General features: G+C 36.4%; 1 protein-coding gene across 4 annotated transcripts in view; it reads right to left on the bottom strand.

Annotated features, from left to right (window-relative positions):
* The window catches only part of LOC141349069 (protein FAM131A-like), a 46,635-nt gene that overhangs the window by 17,040 nt on the left and 10,896 nt on the right, over positions 1–18,699 (bottom strand). The window contains exon 1 of one of the 4 annotated variants that reach the window (XM_073865690.1): positions 4,249–4,519. The exons of 2 other annotated variants lie outside the window; for them this stretch is intronic. In XM_073865690.1, coding sequence (XP_073721791.1) covers positions 4,249–4,279 — 31 coding nt within the window. In that variant the 5' untranslated portion in view covers positions 4,280–4,519. Of the gene's footprint in view, positions 1–4,248; positions 4,520–18,699 lie in introns of those variants that run through there. One more of the 4 variants, XM_073865693.1, reaches the window with a different exon arrangement.

Raw genomic sequence — 18,699 nt, 5'->3', positions numbered from 1 at the left:
ATATCCTACACCCTTGTCTTCACGAGGAACACTGTATGACTTATAAATCATCAAGTTCTTGGGTCAAAACTGACACAATCTCCCAACAGCATTGCTTTGGCTGGTTTTAAAGAAGATGTTGGTGCGTTTATATTCAGCAGAACAGATGAGGACAAAGTCAAGCAAAGACAGTCATATAAAAGCAGAAATGAGCGCTGACAGAGATGCTGAGGGAATCATCACTGACTTGAGACTGTTCAGAGGTCAAGTGGACGAGAGGAAAATCTAACCTGGGGTGCGTTCTCCGAAACTACCTTAACGCTACGTCGTTCTTAAGTTGTACCTTAAGCTGTACCTTATCGCTAATACGTGTTTTCCGAAACGTTCTTAGTTACGTATCACTTCTGTAAGTCGTTCGTTCGGAAGGTTGGTCTGGAGCACTCTTAGCTATACCTTATCCCACATGATCTCCACTAGGGGCCATCACTTTCATAAAAGCTTACATTGTAGTCTATATAACTAAATATTTGTAAAAAAAAATATGCAATACACTCCGTGTTTAATTAGGCAAATATTTTTATATTTAAATAATAAAACATTTACATAATTAGACATCATTACATTGATGGTTGTTAGATTTTTAATTATGTTTTCCAAAGGGACATCAACTGCGAACTATTATATGCTACAGGATTAAGAAACTATTTAAAAAATATATTTTGGGTGATGGAGTTGGTGAAACTGGCAGCTATACAGCGAATCCTACTATTTCATTTGTGCATTTCATATCCGTTAAATCTTAGTCTAACGGCTAGTATGTTAGCTGCATAAATAAATCGGGTAAAATTACAAAATAATTATGATTATTAATGTTAATTCGACTTTGCATCGAAGTTTTTTAATGTTTTATAACTTTGAGGCAACTGCATGCCATATTCTTTATAAACATTCAAAATAAACTGTGCACTTGATTACTGCTTTGATAATCTAAGGTCAACAAAATTTCCACATTAAAACTAATCAAAGCTAAAATCTAAAGCAATCATACTATATATTTATAGGATATTATATAATATTTGATATGTTATATTTAGACAGACAGGCTCCAGAAATGCGTCCATTAAGCTTAATCCGCATTGTTAACGCGCTGCTTGTGCATACAGTGTCCAAGCACAATAAACGCGTGAACTAATGAACAACAGCAGTTTGTTTTTATATGCACAGCCAAGTACTTGTACAACCCACTTTATTCCCCTGTGCAACGCACTTATTGGGAACCCCTAATATAAATGATCCTTTCAAGGCATAGCGGATGAATTGGAGCAGTTTAAATATGATACGTTTGGAAATAAAGTTGCGGGTTTTGCACGGGTTTGATATCAAATATAGAAGGCTGAATTTAGTTGTTTGCAATTTGAAATATTTTTTACCAGATATTCCTAATAAATTGAACTTGAACTATTTCTAAAATGTTTATTTAATAAAGAACACCGCTATCTCATAACGCAGCGAAACCTATCACATGAAGTGAATAATTGATTGTCGAGCAATCGATATCAACCTATTCAGCACCTTCACCATGGACAGCACCCGCTAAGGTCGAACTTAAGAACGTTTACCTTAAGCAACATCCTAAGGTATAGTTCGGAGAACACACGTAGGAAAGGTATACCTGTAGTTAAGGTTTAACTTAAGAGTCTTCGTAGCGCGCTAAGAGACAACGTTATCGGAGAACGCACCCCTGTTCATTTTCTACAGATAAACGTGTCAACAGGGTTAAACCCAAACACTGTCACAGTAAGGAGGTCAAACCTTAACCACTCGTTTACCTGCAATTAACAAGACACTCGTGGTGTACGGCCCGGAGTAATGATGTGTGCCCGGTATCATGATATCCCATTAATAATTACAGCACAAGATCTGAGGTGAAAATAAATCTGAGGTTGTTTGTTTGGGACTCTCAGAGTGGAACGGCATTGTAGTTTTTTTCCGTACTCGTGTGAGGAAACACTTGATGGACAGACAACATCTTAATGTTTCCTAATCTAAAGAAGAACAGTCTGTTCAACAGATTGTTCGATTTATGTCAAAGATTATGGGGTCACCTAGCTATGCAGGCTAAGCCCCCCTCCCCGTCATCATTATAGGGTCGCTGTGATTTCACAAAGTAACATGTGTTCATTTTTTGTTGGTCCTGGATTAACGTTTTAAATAAAAATTACCCTTTTTACACTGTAAAAAATTAGCTGTAGTTATGCAGCTGTTTGCCAGTAACTTACTGTAGAATTTAAATTTATGTTATTTACTCGCAACAGTTTGTTTAATGTTAAATGAACATTAAACATTAACAAGTCTTTATCTTTACAGAATAAAATTATAAAATAATAGCCACATGCAAAGCATTTTGGGACCCAAAATCTGTTTTTTCATTCAGATTTTGTTTCTCAAAATGCTAAATCTGAATGCTAAGTTACTGTTTTAACAGTGCACCCATACAGCAAAAATATATTTTATATAATTTTAAATATATTTCAAAATATACAAAAATGGCCAAAAAATATATTTGCTGAAAATTATTTAGAAAACAGTTACAAAAAGTATTTTTCACCAATACATATTTTTGGCCATTTTTGTATATTTTGAAACATATTTAAAAAATAAAAGCATTTAAATTCATATTGCACTGAAAGAAAAACTTTGTTTTTGTTAAAAACCTGTAAACATAAAAGGTTTGAAAAGGTTTAAAGTAAATATTCAACTGTAAAAATGTACAAACTTCTAAAAATATGCTTAATATTTTTTTCCTGTATGGCCGGTAAAATTAAAAAAGTATTTGTTGCCCTGAAATACATTTTGAAATATATGTTAATAAATATATGTTAATATATATGTAACTAAATATATGGTCAAAATAAAAAATATATATATAACTTTTACTTTCTTCAAAATGTATTTAGCATATTTTTTTAATTGGCCAGAGACATTTATTTTTTGCCATATGGGTAACCAATTTTACCCCTCAAATGAGTGTGAAATAATAAATTGAGAAGCTTTAAAAACCCTTACCCAATCCTAAATATAACCCAAAATCTAACAATCTGTCAATTACTCCACATGCACAGCATGAGGTGCACTTAAGAGTTTATATTTATTTCAGAAATTTGGATTAGTTTATTGCGAAATTGCACCAAATAATGGACAGTATTGATTTGTGGCAGCGCAGCACTAGAATTTTAAATCCATGTATTATTTTAATTTGAATACCCCCCCTTTAATTATAATTTTGTGCTTTATAGGGGGTCAGGGACCACCCCAGCCCTCCCCCACAATTTAAACACTAGTTCAACATACTGGTTAGCTGTAATTGTCAACAGTTTTCCCCCAAATTTTTGTCTAATGTGAGCACACAGCTCCATCAATAAGACTTATGCACACCTCCATTATTATGAATAAATAATTCATCATAATTCATTTTTACATTAAAACATGATTGAAAGACTCACCACTAAACTCTTAATAAAGGTTCATTCATAATGATGTCATAGAAGAAGCAATTTTGGCTCCACAAAGAACCATTTAGTCAAAGTTTATTTTCTTTCAAGGGTACTTTACAGCCAAAAATCATTATTCTTTGGAATCATTTGGCACATTGTTTTAAGTGTTTAGCTTCCTGAAGCAATTACTATATTTATCTGTTATTTTACAAACGCATTTGTTTTGTATTGGTTTGGCTGGATGGATGAGACCCAACACATATTAGTTTAAATGTAACTGGATGTAAATGTATAAATCTAATGAAGAACAAGTATAAAGTACACATGCGCACACTCACTCACTGCTGTAAACAACCCTATAGATGTAGACGTGGCTCGTTCTACTTCTGTTTACATGCGGCATGACTCACGTACGCTGCACAAAAGCTCTGTAACCGGATCCATGTGAGAGAGAAGAAATAATCTACAGCATGCTAAATGAGCGCTGAAGCGGTTTAAAATGCATCTGCATGCGCAGGACGTCCACATTCAATGTTTCTGCAGTGAGGAAAACCTCTGTAATCTAATCTGATCATTCAGTCCCATCCACTCACACATAATGCAGATCAGCATCCATGCAGTCCCTGTAAATCAGAACTGTGTGTGTGTGTGTGGGCTGCGGTCTGCAGGCTCAGGTTACATATATATAAATAAATATATATGAGTGCTCTGATGAGATCTGATCTCGACTCTTTCTCATGCGCACGGGAGGAATAACAGAGAGTGAGATTCTCACCTACTGGTGTTCTGGAGGCGACACAGCCCATGCTCCAGGTAATTATGTGGCAAAAAATAAACCATAGAGCTGTATAGACGCAATGATGGAAGCTCTCTCTCCTCTGCCCTCTCTCTCTTTCTCTCCCTCTCTCTCTCTCTCACTCATCCTGCACGCACTTCTTTTACAACTCAAGTTGCTGCACTGCTGAGGCTTGCAGGAAAACCCCTCTGCTCTCATAAACACGTGAAGAAGACTCAACCGCTGTTCACTTAAACCTGTGAAGACTAAACCACTTTTCACCTAAACACCTGAAAACTAAACCGCTGTTCTATTAAACACATGAAGACTAAACCGCTGTTCACTTAAACATGTGAAGACTAAACCGCTGTTCACTTAAACGTGTGAAGACTAAACCGCTGTTCACTTAAACGTGTGAAGACTAAACCACTGTTCCCTTACACACATGACGACTAAACCACTGTTCTCTTACACACATGAAGACTAAACTGCTGATCACTTAAACACATGAAGACTAAATCGTTGTTCACTTAAATGCATGAAGACTAAACTGCTGTTCACTTAAACACATGATGACTAAAACACTGTTCTGTTAAACGCGTGAAGACTAACCCGCTGTTCCCTTAAACACGTAAAGACTAACTCGCTGTCCCCTTAAACACGTGAAGACTAACCCGCTGTTCCCTTAAACATGTGAAGACTAAACCGCTGTTCACTTAAACGTGTGAAGACTAAACCGCTGTTCACTTAAACGTGTGAAGACTAAACCGCTGTTCACTTAAACGTGTGAAGACTAAACCACTGTTCCCTTACACACATGACGACTAAACCACTGTTCTCTTACACACATGAAGACTAAACTGCTGATCACTTAAACACGTGAAGACTAAATCGTTGTTCACTTAAATGCATGAAGACTAAACTGCTGTTCACTTAAACACATGATGACTAAAACACTGTTCTGTTAAACGCGTGAAGACTAACCCGCTGTTCCCTTAAACACGTGAAGACTAACTCGCTGTTCCCTTAAACACGTGAAGACTAACCCGCTGTTCCCTTAAACATGTGAAGACTAAACCGCTGTTCCCTTAAACACGTGAAGACTAAACCGCTGTTCCCTTGCACACATGAAGACTAAACTGCTGTTCTCTTAAACACGTGAAGACTAAAATGCTGTTCTGTTAAACACGTGAAGACTAAACCGCTGTTCTCTTAAACACGTGAAGACTAAACCGCTGTTCTGTTAAACACGTGAAGACTAACCCGCTGTTCCCTTGCACACATGAAGACTAAACCGCTGTTCTCTTAAACATGTGAAGACTAAACCGCTGTTCTGTTAACCACGTGAAGACTAAACCGCTGTTCTCTAAAACACGTGAAGAGTAAACCGCTGTTCTCTTAAATGCGTGAAGACTAACCCGCTGTTCCCTTAAACATGTGAAGACTAAACCGCTGTTCCCTTAAACATGTGAAGACTAAACCGCTGATCTCTTAAATGCGTGAAGACTAAACCGCTGTTCTCTTAAACGCGTGAAGACTAAACCGCCGTTCTCTTAAACCCGTGAAGACTAACCTGCTGTTCCCTTAAACATGTAGGGGTGGTTTCCCGGACAGGGATTAGTTTAAGCCAGGACTAGGCCGTAGTTTAATTAGGAAATATAACTAGTTTTAACAAACATGCCTTACTAAAAACGTTACCTGTGTGCATTTTGAAGTAAAATAAAGGGCCCTGATGTATTTTAAGATATGTAAGTGTAAGTTGTTTTCAGTTTGGACAGCTCTTTCATTTATTTTAGTCTAGGACTAGTCTAATCTCTGTCTGGGAAACTGCCCCGTAAAGACCAAACTGATGTTCTCTTAAACGCATGAAGACTAAACTGCTGTTCCCTTAAACATGTGAAGACTAAACCGCTGTTCTCTTAATCACGTGAAGACTAAACCGCTGTTCTCTTAAACGCATGAAGACTAAACCACTATTTACTTAAATGTGAAGACTAAACCACTGTACACGTAAACGCGTGAAGACTAAACTGCTGTTCACTTAAACGTGTGAAAACTAAACCACTGTTCACTTAAACGTGTGAAGACTAAACCACTGTTCACTAAAACACATGAAGACTAAACCACTGTTCACTTAAACGAGTGAAGACTAAACCACTGATCACTAAAACACATGAAGACTAAACCACTCTTCACTTAAACGAGTGAAGACTAAAACACTGTTCACTTAAACACGTGAAGACTAAACCACTGTTCAATTAAACACATGAATACTAAAACACTGTTCACTTAAACACGTGAAGACTAAACCGTTGTCCTCTTATACATGTGAAGACTAAACTGCTGTTCTTTTAAACAATTAAAGATTCTTGCTTAAATATAAAGTAATGTTGAGTAAAGGCATATATCAATCATAAACTAAGGAAGAGTCATCATTAACTACAACTTGACTCATGACTCAACACGTGAATTCATTGTTAATTAATAAAACATTAAAAAACATGGCATCTCTTGTACTTAAAGATGACTCTTCATTATTTATTATCAGTATATGCCTTAACTTTACTTCACTTTAACATGTGAAGACTAAACCGCTGTTTTCTCAAACACGTGATGATTAGCCGTTTACTTAAACATGTGCATCCAACACAGTCTCACACCCTATTCGTCACATACTGCCGTTTGGTCATGACCCCCTCACGTTCATAGCCGACGTTGAGGGTACCCCCTATTCGTCGCTTGAAAACGTAGAGGGTCGCCCTGTAGATTTGAATGCAAACCCCTCATCTTTGAATTTTGACGAAATGGGTTTATCGGTTTGCCTGCGCAATATGGTTTTAGGCGATTGATTATATGCTGCAAATGTGCATTTTGCACAAGCGTGCGGCGCATAAACGGTTACAATCATTATTAATGCGGTGACCAAACATTTTCGTGGAGCGGAAAGCCTTGTCTGAATCGGTGTATCACGACTTTTCTCTCTCTCTTTTTTATATAGATATATTTGGTATACAATAAAATGACATATTTACAGGGCTGTATTTGCTGTGTGTTTAAAACATGCCTTAATTAACGTAGATATTAAGATATTTTATTATTTTCGATCACGCACAGTTGGTCATTCCCCTCACGTCTATAAGCTGACGTTGAGGGTACCCCCCAATTCGTCGCTTGACAACGTAGAAGGGTCGTCCGATATTTGAATCCAAATCCCTCATCTTTGGATTTTGACGAAATGGGGGTATTCATGCCTGCGCTGCAAGTATGTTTTAGGCGATTGATTTTATTGTTCAAATGTGTATTTTGCAGTAGCGTGCGGCTGTTACATTCATTGGTGCGGTGACTACATTTTCGTGGGGCAGAATCCCTTGTCTGAAGCGGTATCACGACTTTCTCTCTCTTTAAGTTATATATATATATATATATTGTTCTACATTAAAATGACATGTTTACAGGACTGTATATTTGCTGTATGTTTAATTAAGATAGGACCCAGTCTCAAGGCAGTTCGTGTAATTTAATCTATTGATTCGTGTCCATGGACACGATTTTCCCCTTTTTTCGTGCCAGTCAGAACGACTTTCAATCTAATGTATTTCAATAGGAAGTATTTTTCGTGCCTGCACCACGTTTTTTTGTCCTATTATTTTTTTCGTGTTTATAAGCACGAATTTAATCTAATGTATTGCAATGGTATATACCAGGGATTGTTTTACTTTATTTGTCATTAATTGATTACACTTTAAGCGCTACTTTACTCAACATTTAATCAGGAGATGTTTATCCTATAATATTGATTTTTCGATCGGTTTCGTGTGTCAAATACAAGAGTAAATACTACAGTACCCATGAGCCTTATCGACATCTACTATGGTGAAGGCACCAGCTAAAACTACATGTGGGCCCGCTGCAGATCACAATATTTTCTCAACACATGAACACTAACGTGTGCTTGATAATTCAACAATACGATGTTATGGCCATCAATTTTGATTGTTTCTACTTTGATTGTAAAAAAAAATAAGTCAGTTTCGGACGCCTGCATTTCCCAGAATCCTCTCTGCCTCCGTTGCTATGGAATCTGAGCCAGTCCTCTTTGCTATTGGGTGATTTCTTCTTCGGTACTCGTGACAGGGATTCTCTCATACGCGAAAATCATTGTCCAGGTAAGTCACGATGCTTTCGTTTAAAGTTCACTATTTGTTTAAATGTTATAATTCACGCCTTTCTTTTGGCATTAGGCTGACATTGCCATACCCGTACGAAAATTAACCATGTTTTTGTGGTAAAAGTGTAGTATCTACGGTTTGTGTATCGATTATTTGCAAAATGGTTTTACTAAACCAAACATGGTTTAACTTTTTTTTTTTTCAAATTCATGGTTCTTTCTTAACTTGCAACCTATCTCTATATACTGCATCTGTTGTACCTGTCTGTCCAGCTGTGTGTTTGTCTTTCTGTCTTTGTCTGCTTTGCAATGGCCACCAGATATACCCATCACAAACAGGATCCCCACTACCAAGAGGGGAGGCTCATGGCTCTTGAGCTGAACCATGACCACATTCTAGCTGAAGCCAAGGTTAGAGTTTTTATTTACCTGTTAGTTTATACTTAAACATAATGGATGTGTGACAACTTAAAATAAAAATTATAAATATGGAAAAGAGATGAGTGTTGAAGATTTAATACGGTATATTGTAATAGCAACTTATTTAGCAACTAATATCCTATAATGTTCCGTGGCATGTTTTAATAAGGTAATATATTTTGGAAAAGAGAGGTTTCATCCCCTGAGTTTCAGAGGCTTGGAGAATCTATGCCAAGGCTCATTTAGGTGTTTCAATACTTACACTATGCTGTGTTTCCTTTTAGTTGTTGCATGTCTTTCACGTCCTGTACCTTTATTAGTCTTACAAGAAATATTCACTTCAACACACAGAGAGCAGCTGTGGAGACGAAACGTTTATGCCCTAGAAGAGACCCTTCACAGACCTCTAAAAGGATCTTTGTTGGCTGGGGCAAGCCGAGGGGGAGGCAAGGAGGGTGACGCCAAGCCTCAGCTACAGGGTATATCTGAATTATTTCAGATTTGTAGGAATTGAAATGTAAATGGTGGACCAAATCAAATTACGGAATAACATTGTAATTGTATTTGAGTATTAACAGTTTAAAACATTTAAATATGACAAAACACGTAAGAAATAGAGTATAACACTTAAGTATACTATCATGTCAAGTACTTCGTTATGTCTTTACCAAACCCTTAACAGAAATACATCTGATTTCATAAACAGTTCTGTATATAAGTTGAAAAGATCATGTATGTAGTGATAGCCTAACCTGTTCTGTGTACTGTTGCAGTCACTTTTACAGGTTTAGTGCTTCCTGTCATCCAGTGTGGAGTTTCCACCTAACTGTACCCTCAGCAAAACTAAATCCTCATGAGGAATTTGGTAAGTCGCATTGATTAATTTGAGTTTAATTTTATTTAGTCAATAATATTAAACTTTAATTACTTAAAGTATGCTTGCTAAGAATTAATGCACAGTGCCCTGCTTTATGGTTTAAGATGCATGTTTTTGGGGGGATTTGAGAAACCAGATAAAAACACATTTAAGAGAAAATTAAATCTAGGACCTTCTTGCTGTGAGGTGATAGTGCTAAACGTTGAACCACTATGCATTCCCATACAAAAAAATCAAACCTAGAATCCAACTAAATCTTGAATAGTCTGGTTTAGTGTATTATTTTTATATGAGTTATTCACCTAGAATAATGTTAATTTATTTTTCTCCCAAGGTGCAGAGAGTGGTTCTGTGGGGACCGTGATGTATTACGTCACAAAAAACAGCCACTCCCCAATAGGGAATGTGTAATTAATAGGTTTTTTGTAGCCATCCGTCCAACCAAATGCATCATTAAAGGGGAAGATGGATATTGCACTCAACACAAGGTATGTTCTCAAAAAAGCCCTAATTTTGATGTTTTTATGTGTCTGCAGCGAGTAACAGGTAATCTAAACTAGTGGTTTTCTTTCTTTTTGGCAGTCGGCAAGATGACATACCACTGTTGTAAACGCACAAACGTAATAATGCTTTCAGGCAAACCAATCATTTTAATTACCATCAATGGTAAAACCAATTCACAGTTTAGATTTCCATTTTAGATTTGATGTTTTTCACACTATGTTTTGATGTTTTCAATGCTGTGGCATTGTGCTTACAATTGCAGTAGAGTCAATGTGCATTGTATAGCACATTACAATCCAAGTAGGGCATCGTGAGCAAGGCCTGTTGTGGGAGTCTAAACGGGGGTCAACTGCATGCAATTTATGTTTAGTTATTATTTATTTATTTTGTGATTTTAGATATGTTCATCATTCATCAGTTCTCACTTCCCTGGACTTTAACCTTGCTACACACATGGTATCGTTATTAATCGAAACAAAGACAGATATCTTTATATTTTTGTTCTCTGCAGACAAACAAAAAATGTTAGCTGTTGCAAAGCAATTTGGTGAGTTAGCAAATGATACTACTCGAGAAGTTAGGCAGGAAGGAGTGCTATACTTGGATTATAGAAACTTATAAGATGTCTCTTAAACATTCACAATGTGCAGAATGAACTAACTGTTTTAAAATATAGTATGTGGTAAATGTTTTTTTTTCCAAGGGTGTTTTGACTTGCATTAGCCACTATATGTCTGTTAAACATGCAAACAGCAAAGGACCCCAGACCTGAAAGACCTTCTGAGGAGTGGATATTGGCCAGCTTCAATAAACAACACCACACTTTACACACTGGACCTCCTGATCTCCTTTCAAGAACTCAAGGTCATCTCTCCAAGCTTCTCCAGACAAGCCTTCGCAAAGCTGCTGGAGCATCGCACGAAGTGTGGAGGAAGAGTAAGTGTAAATGTTATCATTTTATTCAAAACTCCATAAGCAGACAATATCACAATTACTATTTCATTCTATATATCTTCCAGTTTGGATATATCAATGGCGATGCACTGCAACGCAGCTTCTTGGAGTTTTCATACGCTTCATTTGAAGCAGACCAGCTCTGGTGTGGTGCTCCTTTCACCTGCCAAGCCTGGACGCTAGAATTGTTGGCTGCTTCAGCAGATCGAAACAGAAAGCTATATCGCTTTTGCCCAAACAGAAGGTGGTCTTTATTCCAGTATTTTTATTGGTTTATTTATTTACTTTAATTGATGGATTTCCTATTTTTCTTTCTTAGCTCTGGTGATCCTGTTTTTTGTGGCTGAAGACAGTGCGGTGTCTAGATTTGTCAACACCATACAAAAAGCACTGAAAATGCAAGTTTTAATCATAACTTGACAAAATAGTTGTTACACAAAAAAATCTTGTTCGGAGTTGATTTCTACTTTTGCCTACCAAGTACTCCTAAATCAAATTAGGAATAAATGCCATATACTGTATTGTATGACACCATCATTTTAATTTGATTTGTTGTGTTTGTTGTGTGTTTCATAGACTGTGGCTTGCAAATATTGGCCATACTTGAAGAAAGTTGCTAGTGTCCTTCCTGATCTTCAGGAGCTGACCTCAATGAAACCTTTCCTTAATGTTATGCATGCTTGAGCCACACAAAAAAGTTTGAGGTATGTATAATATTTTTGCTTCATACGTACATGTGTAATGTACATTCATAAGAAATAGAAGTTAATGGCTTGACTACACTATTTAGATTCTTTTTGGCATAACCATTTCTTGTACAGGTTGTAAAAGCCTTTTGAGGACAAATGTGATATTGGGCTATATAAATTAAATTTATTTGAATTGAATTAGTCTTGAATTCTTAAATTAGTCTTCCACCATTTATTCACAGATTAAATGAAGTGGTAGGAACCAGGAAGGAACAGGGACAACCACCGGTGAGTGGAGCAAGTGAACAGCTACCGTTCACGTTGTGCCCGTACAACCAAATATATGTCCAAAGCAGGTGATCAGAGTGTTTGTAAGATTTTTGTATACTTTTTTATATTGAGCATCATACCCTCATTATTTTCTTTCAACGGCAGGGGTGGACATGCTTACATTGCATGCAATGGGCTGGAACCATAAAAAAGTATCTCTCTACATCAGGCACTTTCCACAATATATGTGAAAGTAAGTTTTTATTTTTATTTTTTTATAAATGTTTTGTGTGTCTTTTAGTTGTTGTGTGCATTTTGCCTGTTGTTAATTGTACAATGTACAACAATCCTGATTATTGAATAACACTGTTCATCAGACATCCAGCACGAGACTGCAAGGCTAGCAGAACTAAAAACAAAGCTACATCGCACAGATAAAGGAATGTCACAATGGCTTTCTGATGTGAAAGAATGGGTAGCTCGTGGTACTACTATGTAACATTTTTAGTTTGATATTAAACAAGTGCCAAAGATGGTAGGCTTATCATCTATTTCTTAACCTCCTAAGACCTGGTGTGTCCACATACATGGACATCACATTTTTTGTTGTTTGCATCATAATACTTTATTCTGTGTAACTGGAACCTGGTACACAAACATGAACAATTACACTGCTTCATTTTCAAAAAAAATATATTTGGTTAATATATTTGTTGATTTTTCCTGACCCCAAATAGCTGGAAGAAATCTAAAATGCAAGCCAAACCAAAGCTCGGGTCTTAGGAGGTTAAACAGTTGGTGACATCTCCTGCCACCATAAACAAGCCAACTTCATCTCACCATCAGATGTTATTGCACATTTATGTTGTGTTTATGTTTATTATAGTTCTTTGCAGGAACCATACATATCAAGTAAAGTTGTTTTAAACCATTAAAATGGCTTTTATATACAAATTTATCCTCTGAAATGTTTGTGTGTTGTTTAAACAGTGAATTTGCTTTCATTATCCCTTCTACAGAGACATCAGAAACATCTCATGCCAGTCAAGACACCACACACAGAAAACTTCAGCAGTCATTTGAGGGGCTTTATCTTAGTGTGATGCTGCGCAAGCAAACTCTCTACTGTCAGAATGGTATAACTATTATAATTTAATAGCTTGATAAATTCAAGCTAATGTATGCATCCTACTTTCCAACAACAATTACATGGAATTAGCATTTAATTCTGAATTCTGTTCTTGAAATGTCTAGTCTGTAGGATTTATGTAGCTGTAACATTTTAGCTTCCTCCCCCAAATGGATCTTTCAGTTACCTCTTTGTCAATCTAAATTGTAATTTTCACATAAAATTCAATTGCTGCTTTCCCTTTTGCTTGTAACATTTTTTCTTGGTGAACAGTATACAAATCCCTGTAAATGTCTTTCTAGACAGCAGCAAGCTTTGCCACCGCCTTCAAAGGAAGCTGGCAGATGACAAAAGCTCCTTCTTCAGGAGATACAGAACTACAATGATCTTGTACTAGACTCTGCCACAAACATCATTGACCTAGCTGTGGTGGAGCATTCCCTCACTGGAGAGAGCAGTGTGTCTCAGATATGGCCATGGGACCTTCATGGCAGTGGTATGTCAAGAATTTATTTACAGTTTTGCTTTATAGAGTATTCTGAACAAAAGCATGCAAAATAGTCAGTGTTAAAATATTCATTTAATTTATTGGTGTTTGCTTATTATGTATCAGTTTGTAACAAATATGCATAATGCTATTATGCAATATGGTCTCAAATTAACATATAACTGTTGATTGATTCTTAGCAAACATTTCAGTCAAGAAACGATTGCATGACCAAGTGATGTTGACAATGCGACTGCACGAGGAAAGGGGCATTGTGGTGTTGGAGATGGCTCAACAATACACATGTGTGCAGAGCCTGGCAGTGGCTCTCAAGAACAAGATGGCTGAGGAGGGTAAGTTAAATAAAAATCCTGTCAATTCAAAGTTTGAATAAAGAAGTCACCCTCAGTCTCCGAACTTATATGGAGTAGAACGGTTATTGCTCTGTTTACCATGGTCATTTGGCTTGTACATAATAAAATAGGCATTATTGTTGTTTTCAACAAATACGGCTTTGCTAGACTGTGATTTAGGTAGTACTAGTTTAACACAGGACAGAGTTAAATATTTAAAACAATGCCAGTTTCTTTAACTCACGAAAGTTTTAAAGGGGTCATATTATGACATGTTTTATTGTGTTAAATAAATGTTTGGTGTCCCCAGAATGCGTATGTGAAGTTTTAGCTTAAAATACCCCACACATAATTTATTATAGCATGTTAAAATTGCCACTTTGTAAGTGCGAGCAAAAACGTGCCATTTTGGAGTGTGTGGTTTAAAGGAAACAGCCAACATCTAAACCTGAGTTAAGAAAATAACACATAACACAGAGATGGTGATAGAGAGAATAAAGTAAAAGATTGCAGATCTTCATCAGTGTTACTTTTTAACACACTTTAAGATTGGGACAATATATATATATATATATATATATATATATATATATATATATATATATATATATATATATATATATATATATATATATATATATATATATATATATATATATATATATATATATAACCCAGCAGTGTTCGTTTAACTAGGGTTCAAGGAAAACGAACACAAAAAGTTTAAAAAAGTTCGTTACAGTTAAAATAGGAGCATTAAAAATGAGTTTAAATAATTTAGTTTCACTGAATGACAGGCGACCAGCCCAAACGGAAGACTGAAATGTGTGGGTGGACTGTAATTGCATCTCTAACTGTATGTTCACAACGCTGATGGAGACTGCTTAAAAAACCCTCTGGCTGCCCTGCAAACGACGCTATAGAAAAAGAGTAGCAGACACTCGAATACATTCTCTGGAATCCTTTTCCACCTTCTGATTGGTTGCCGCCGAATGTTTTCTCTGACTTCTGGCCACATTAACGCTCTCGTCGGTGGCGGTGTGAACGCATAGTAAGGAAACTGGCATTATTAACTCTGTCAATTAACTCCAACTCTGAACAACAATTTACTCTGAATATGTTAAATCTACTCTTTAGGTGTTCAATTCAAGTCAGAAATGTTTAACACTGAAATTTTTACTGTCCAATTTTGCTGTGTACTTAAGCACAACTATATTGAAGAAGAAAACGGTTAACCAAAAGGACCTATCAGACATTGGCTGAAACACAAAATGCTTTTTTCTGCTTTTGGTCTTTCTGCATTAAATTACCTCAGTGAGCCATCATGTTGCCTCAGTTTATACAGAATCATCTAGCTGGGTACCATTGCAACAATGCACAGAAAAATGACAGCCATTCTTGTATGTAGATTTGAATGGGTGAAATTTTTTTACTCTATTGAAGTTCTTTGGCCTCAAAAAGCAAAATTAATATCAAGTTAGTTTACATTAAAGACAATCTCTTTTGTATTTTAGACAAGGGAAATGAAGGACTTTGCTGTCTCTTAAGAAGAAGATCGTCAGTGGTGTCAGAAGGGTTACAAGTCGTCCTTCAACAATACAAGACTGCATTAGGTCTTGAGGCCTCTGTCCTTCTACATGTTGAAGAAGAAGATCAAAGTGGCCTCAGCAGTCCAGATACCAGCGAGGATGAAGAGGAAAACATAATTTAGGTATTTTATTTATTTATTTATTTATTTGTTTGTTTGTATGTTTGTTCTCAAAAATTGACCAGAGGCTGTTCCATCAAAGTGGATAAAGGAAAAGATTTTTGATAAGTCTCACAAATTTAAGTGGGAGTTATGTTCCATTACTGTGGCTTAAGCCCAGTTCAGATCAAAGATTCACAACAAGACAAAGCTGTTTTAAAAGTTAACAGGGGGAAGTTGCAGCCACATGAACTGGCTCATCTCAGCTCTACTCAAGCCAGCTAATGGGGTTGCTGCAACACAGCTTGTCAATTTGCCAGCTGCTGGTTTTAGAAGGTTTCAACACACTGTCAGCTTGTAACAGAGTCAACTGGTCAAGTCACTATTCAACTAAGTCAACTATTGGCTGGTTCAAGTTTTGGACGAAAGAAATTGGGGAACAATTAGTTTATTTGTTTGAGGAACAGCTGTGTCTGTTTGCCTAAAAACGTAAAATGTACTTAACTCTTCAGGGCACCTTATGTGCACGAGCACACTATATACCTATTCTGGCTCGGTTAAAGTCAACATGGACTTGTAATTGCTATATTACACTGACTTTCACTGTAGGCTCAAGCCATTTCACTGACAATGTTAATTTAAGCAAGGTGTTTTCAAGTGAGCACAGCTTTCCTTAGCTGCATTGATGGAATATCCCCATTACTGTTACATTAAATCACATTTTTGTGTAATTAATAATGCTTTACACACTTAAAACAGCTGAACTTAACCTTCTTTTCCTACCTCTTGCTTTCCCAGATAGAAACTGCACAAAGGACTGCGTTTAAGGAAATGGACTTGGCATATATCTGTGTAGTGTTAGTATGCTAACTACATTATTATCTGTATGCATCCTATATTGTTGAAATGTTCAACCTGTGTCTAGATTATCAAGCATGTTATTTAGCACGTTGATGCTCCTTAAATATGCACAAACATCTCAATATAGGTGCAACCATTGTATGATATTATCAGATGTAATAATTGAACTGATGTTATATTTGGCTAGTGTATTCATAATTTGTGTATTTAAAGTTGCTAATGGGCATTGTTAGCCACATCACAAACTCACTGTTAAAACACTGCTTGTTGTGCCTTATTGTGTTTATGTACTTGCATTGGTGCAGTAATATCGATGTTATGCAGTAAGGTCATTGGTGTGTTTTACAATGGCTTTGAACAGAGCTCAGTCCAATCAGAATAATCATTGATAATAAAGTAAGTTTTATAATGGGTAAGTTGATATGAAATATTGTAAGCACATTCATCAGGATGACTTTGCTGACCTTGTGACCTTTATTACCACATTTAGGCCAAAATGTGAAAACTCTACTTGATTGAGTGTATTATAGGATTGTGCACCATTGAAGATAAACATCATAAATTCTTTCTTAAAGATGGATAATTTGTTGGCAATGTGTCTGTCACTATCAGTTCTGTTCTTATAAGCACATTGTACATTAAAGACTATAGTATGCAAAAGAAAAATACACTACATTTATATTTTATGATTACACTTATATTGTGTATTACTACATTTGATAGATAACTTTATTCCCTGTTCTGCTGGTGGTTTTCAAGTGAACTTCACAGTCTAGTGTTATTAAATTCAGCCTTATGGCTTGATTGACAAATTTGCATTTCATGTATTTTCATTGCTTTTATTGTGAAAGACAAAAAATAAAGTGTTTCTAAACATGAGCATATTATGTTTTTACTTGTTCATACATTTTTAGTTAAAAACAAAATGTGATTATGCATATTTATATGGGGTTTCTTGGTTAATTTGACAACAGACTGCATTATATAATAAATGCATTACTTTAAAGCAGGGGTGGGCATTCCTGGTCCTGGAGGGCTACTGTCCTGCAATGTTTAGCGCCAACCTTAATCAAACCTTTGATTGCAGCCTTTGATTAGGGTTTTCAGGTGTGTTTGATTAAGGTTGGCGCTAAACTTTGCAGGACAGTAGCCCTCCAGAACCAGGAATGCCCACCCCTGCTTTAAAGCATTGGTTTCCAACAAGGTTGCCCTGTGAATTGTCTGCCAAAGCACACTCTGGACTATTTATGTATTACATATTTTATATTAGCTTGGCTTCTTTTATGTATGTTTACATTTTAAACAATTATAAAACATCAAGTAAAATAAAATAAAAATCACCAAGTAAAACAAAAAAGTTTTAGTAGACTATTTAAAAAACGTGGCCCTGCAGAATTGTTTTATCCATTGTGGTAGCCCTTGCTCACAAAAAGGTTGGAGTACCATGCTTTAAGGCAGGGGTCAACAATCCTGCTCCCGATGGGTCGGTGTCTCTGCAGAGTTTAGCCCCAAACCTAATCAAACTCACCTGAAGGGCTGGAGCTAAACTCTGCAGAGACACCAGCCCTCCAGGAGCAAGATTGGTGGTGACCCTTCCTTTAATACATATATTTTACTTAACTTCAAACCGCTTGCTTTTGCTTATATTTGATGATGTAATGATTTTGTATTGGTATTTATACATTAACTGCAGGTATTTTGGCATTTTTAGGGAAATGAGTGATGTGGTGGGTAGTGGTTAGACATTGGAGTGTTCTAGCAGTGGTAGAGCTCAAACTAGATCAGTAGGACCCACAGCTCTGCATATTTTGTATGTTTTCCTTAACTGATGCACCCAGAACCCAGATCTGTTCATGGATCTCTCCCTTAATGAGCTGATGATCTAAATCAGATAAGGGAGACATGCAAAATGTGCAGAGCAGTGGATCACCTGGGAACAGTTTCAGATCATCAGCTCATTAAGGGAGATCCATAAACAGAAATTGGTTTGTCAGTTAAGGTAGACCTAGAAATTATGCAGAGCTGTGGGTCCCCTGGGACAAGATTGAAAAC

Source organism: Misgurnus anguillicaudatus, unplaced genomic scaffold (genome assembly GCF_027580225.2).
Source record: "Misgurnus anguillicaudatus unplaced genomic scaffold, ASM2758022v2 HiC_scaffold_33, whole genome shotgun sequence".
NCBI classification, from domain to species: Eukaryota; Metazoa; Chordata; class Actinopteri; order Cypriniformes; family Cobitidae; genus Misgurnus; species Misgurnus anguillicaudatus.
The sequence above is the reverse complement of the archived record's forward strand: the minus strand, read 5'-3'. Positions and strand labels throughout refer to the sequence as shown.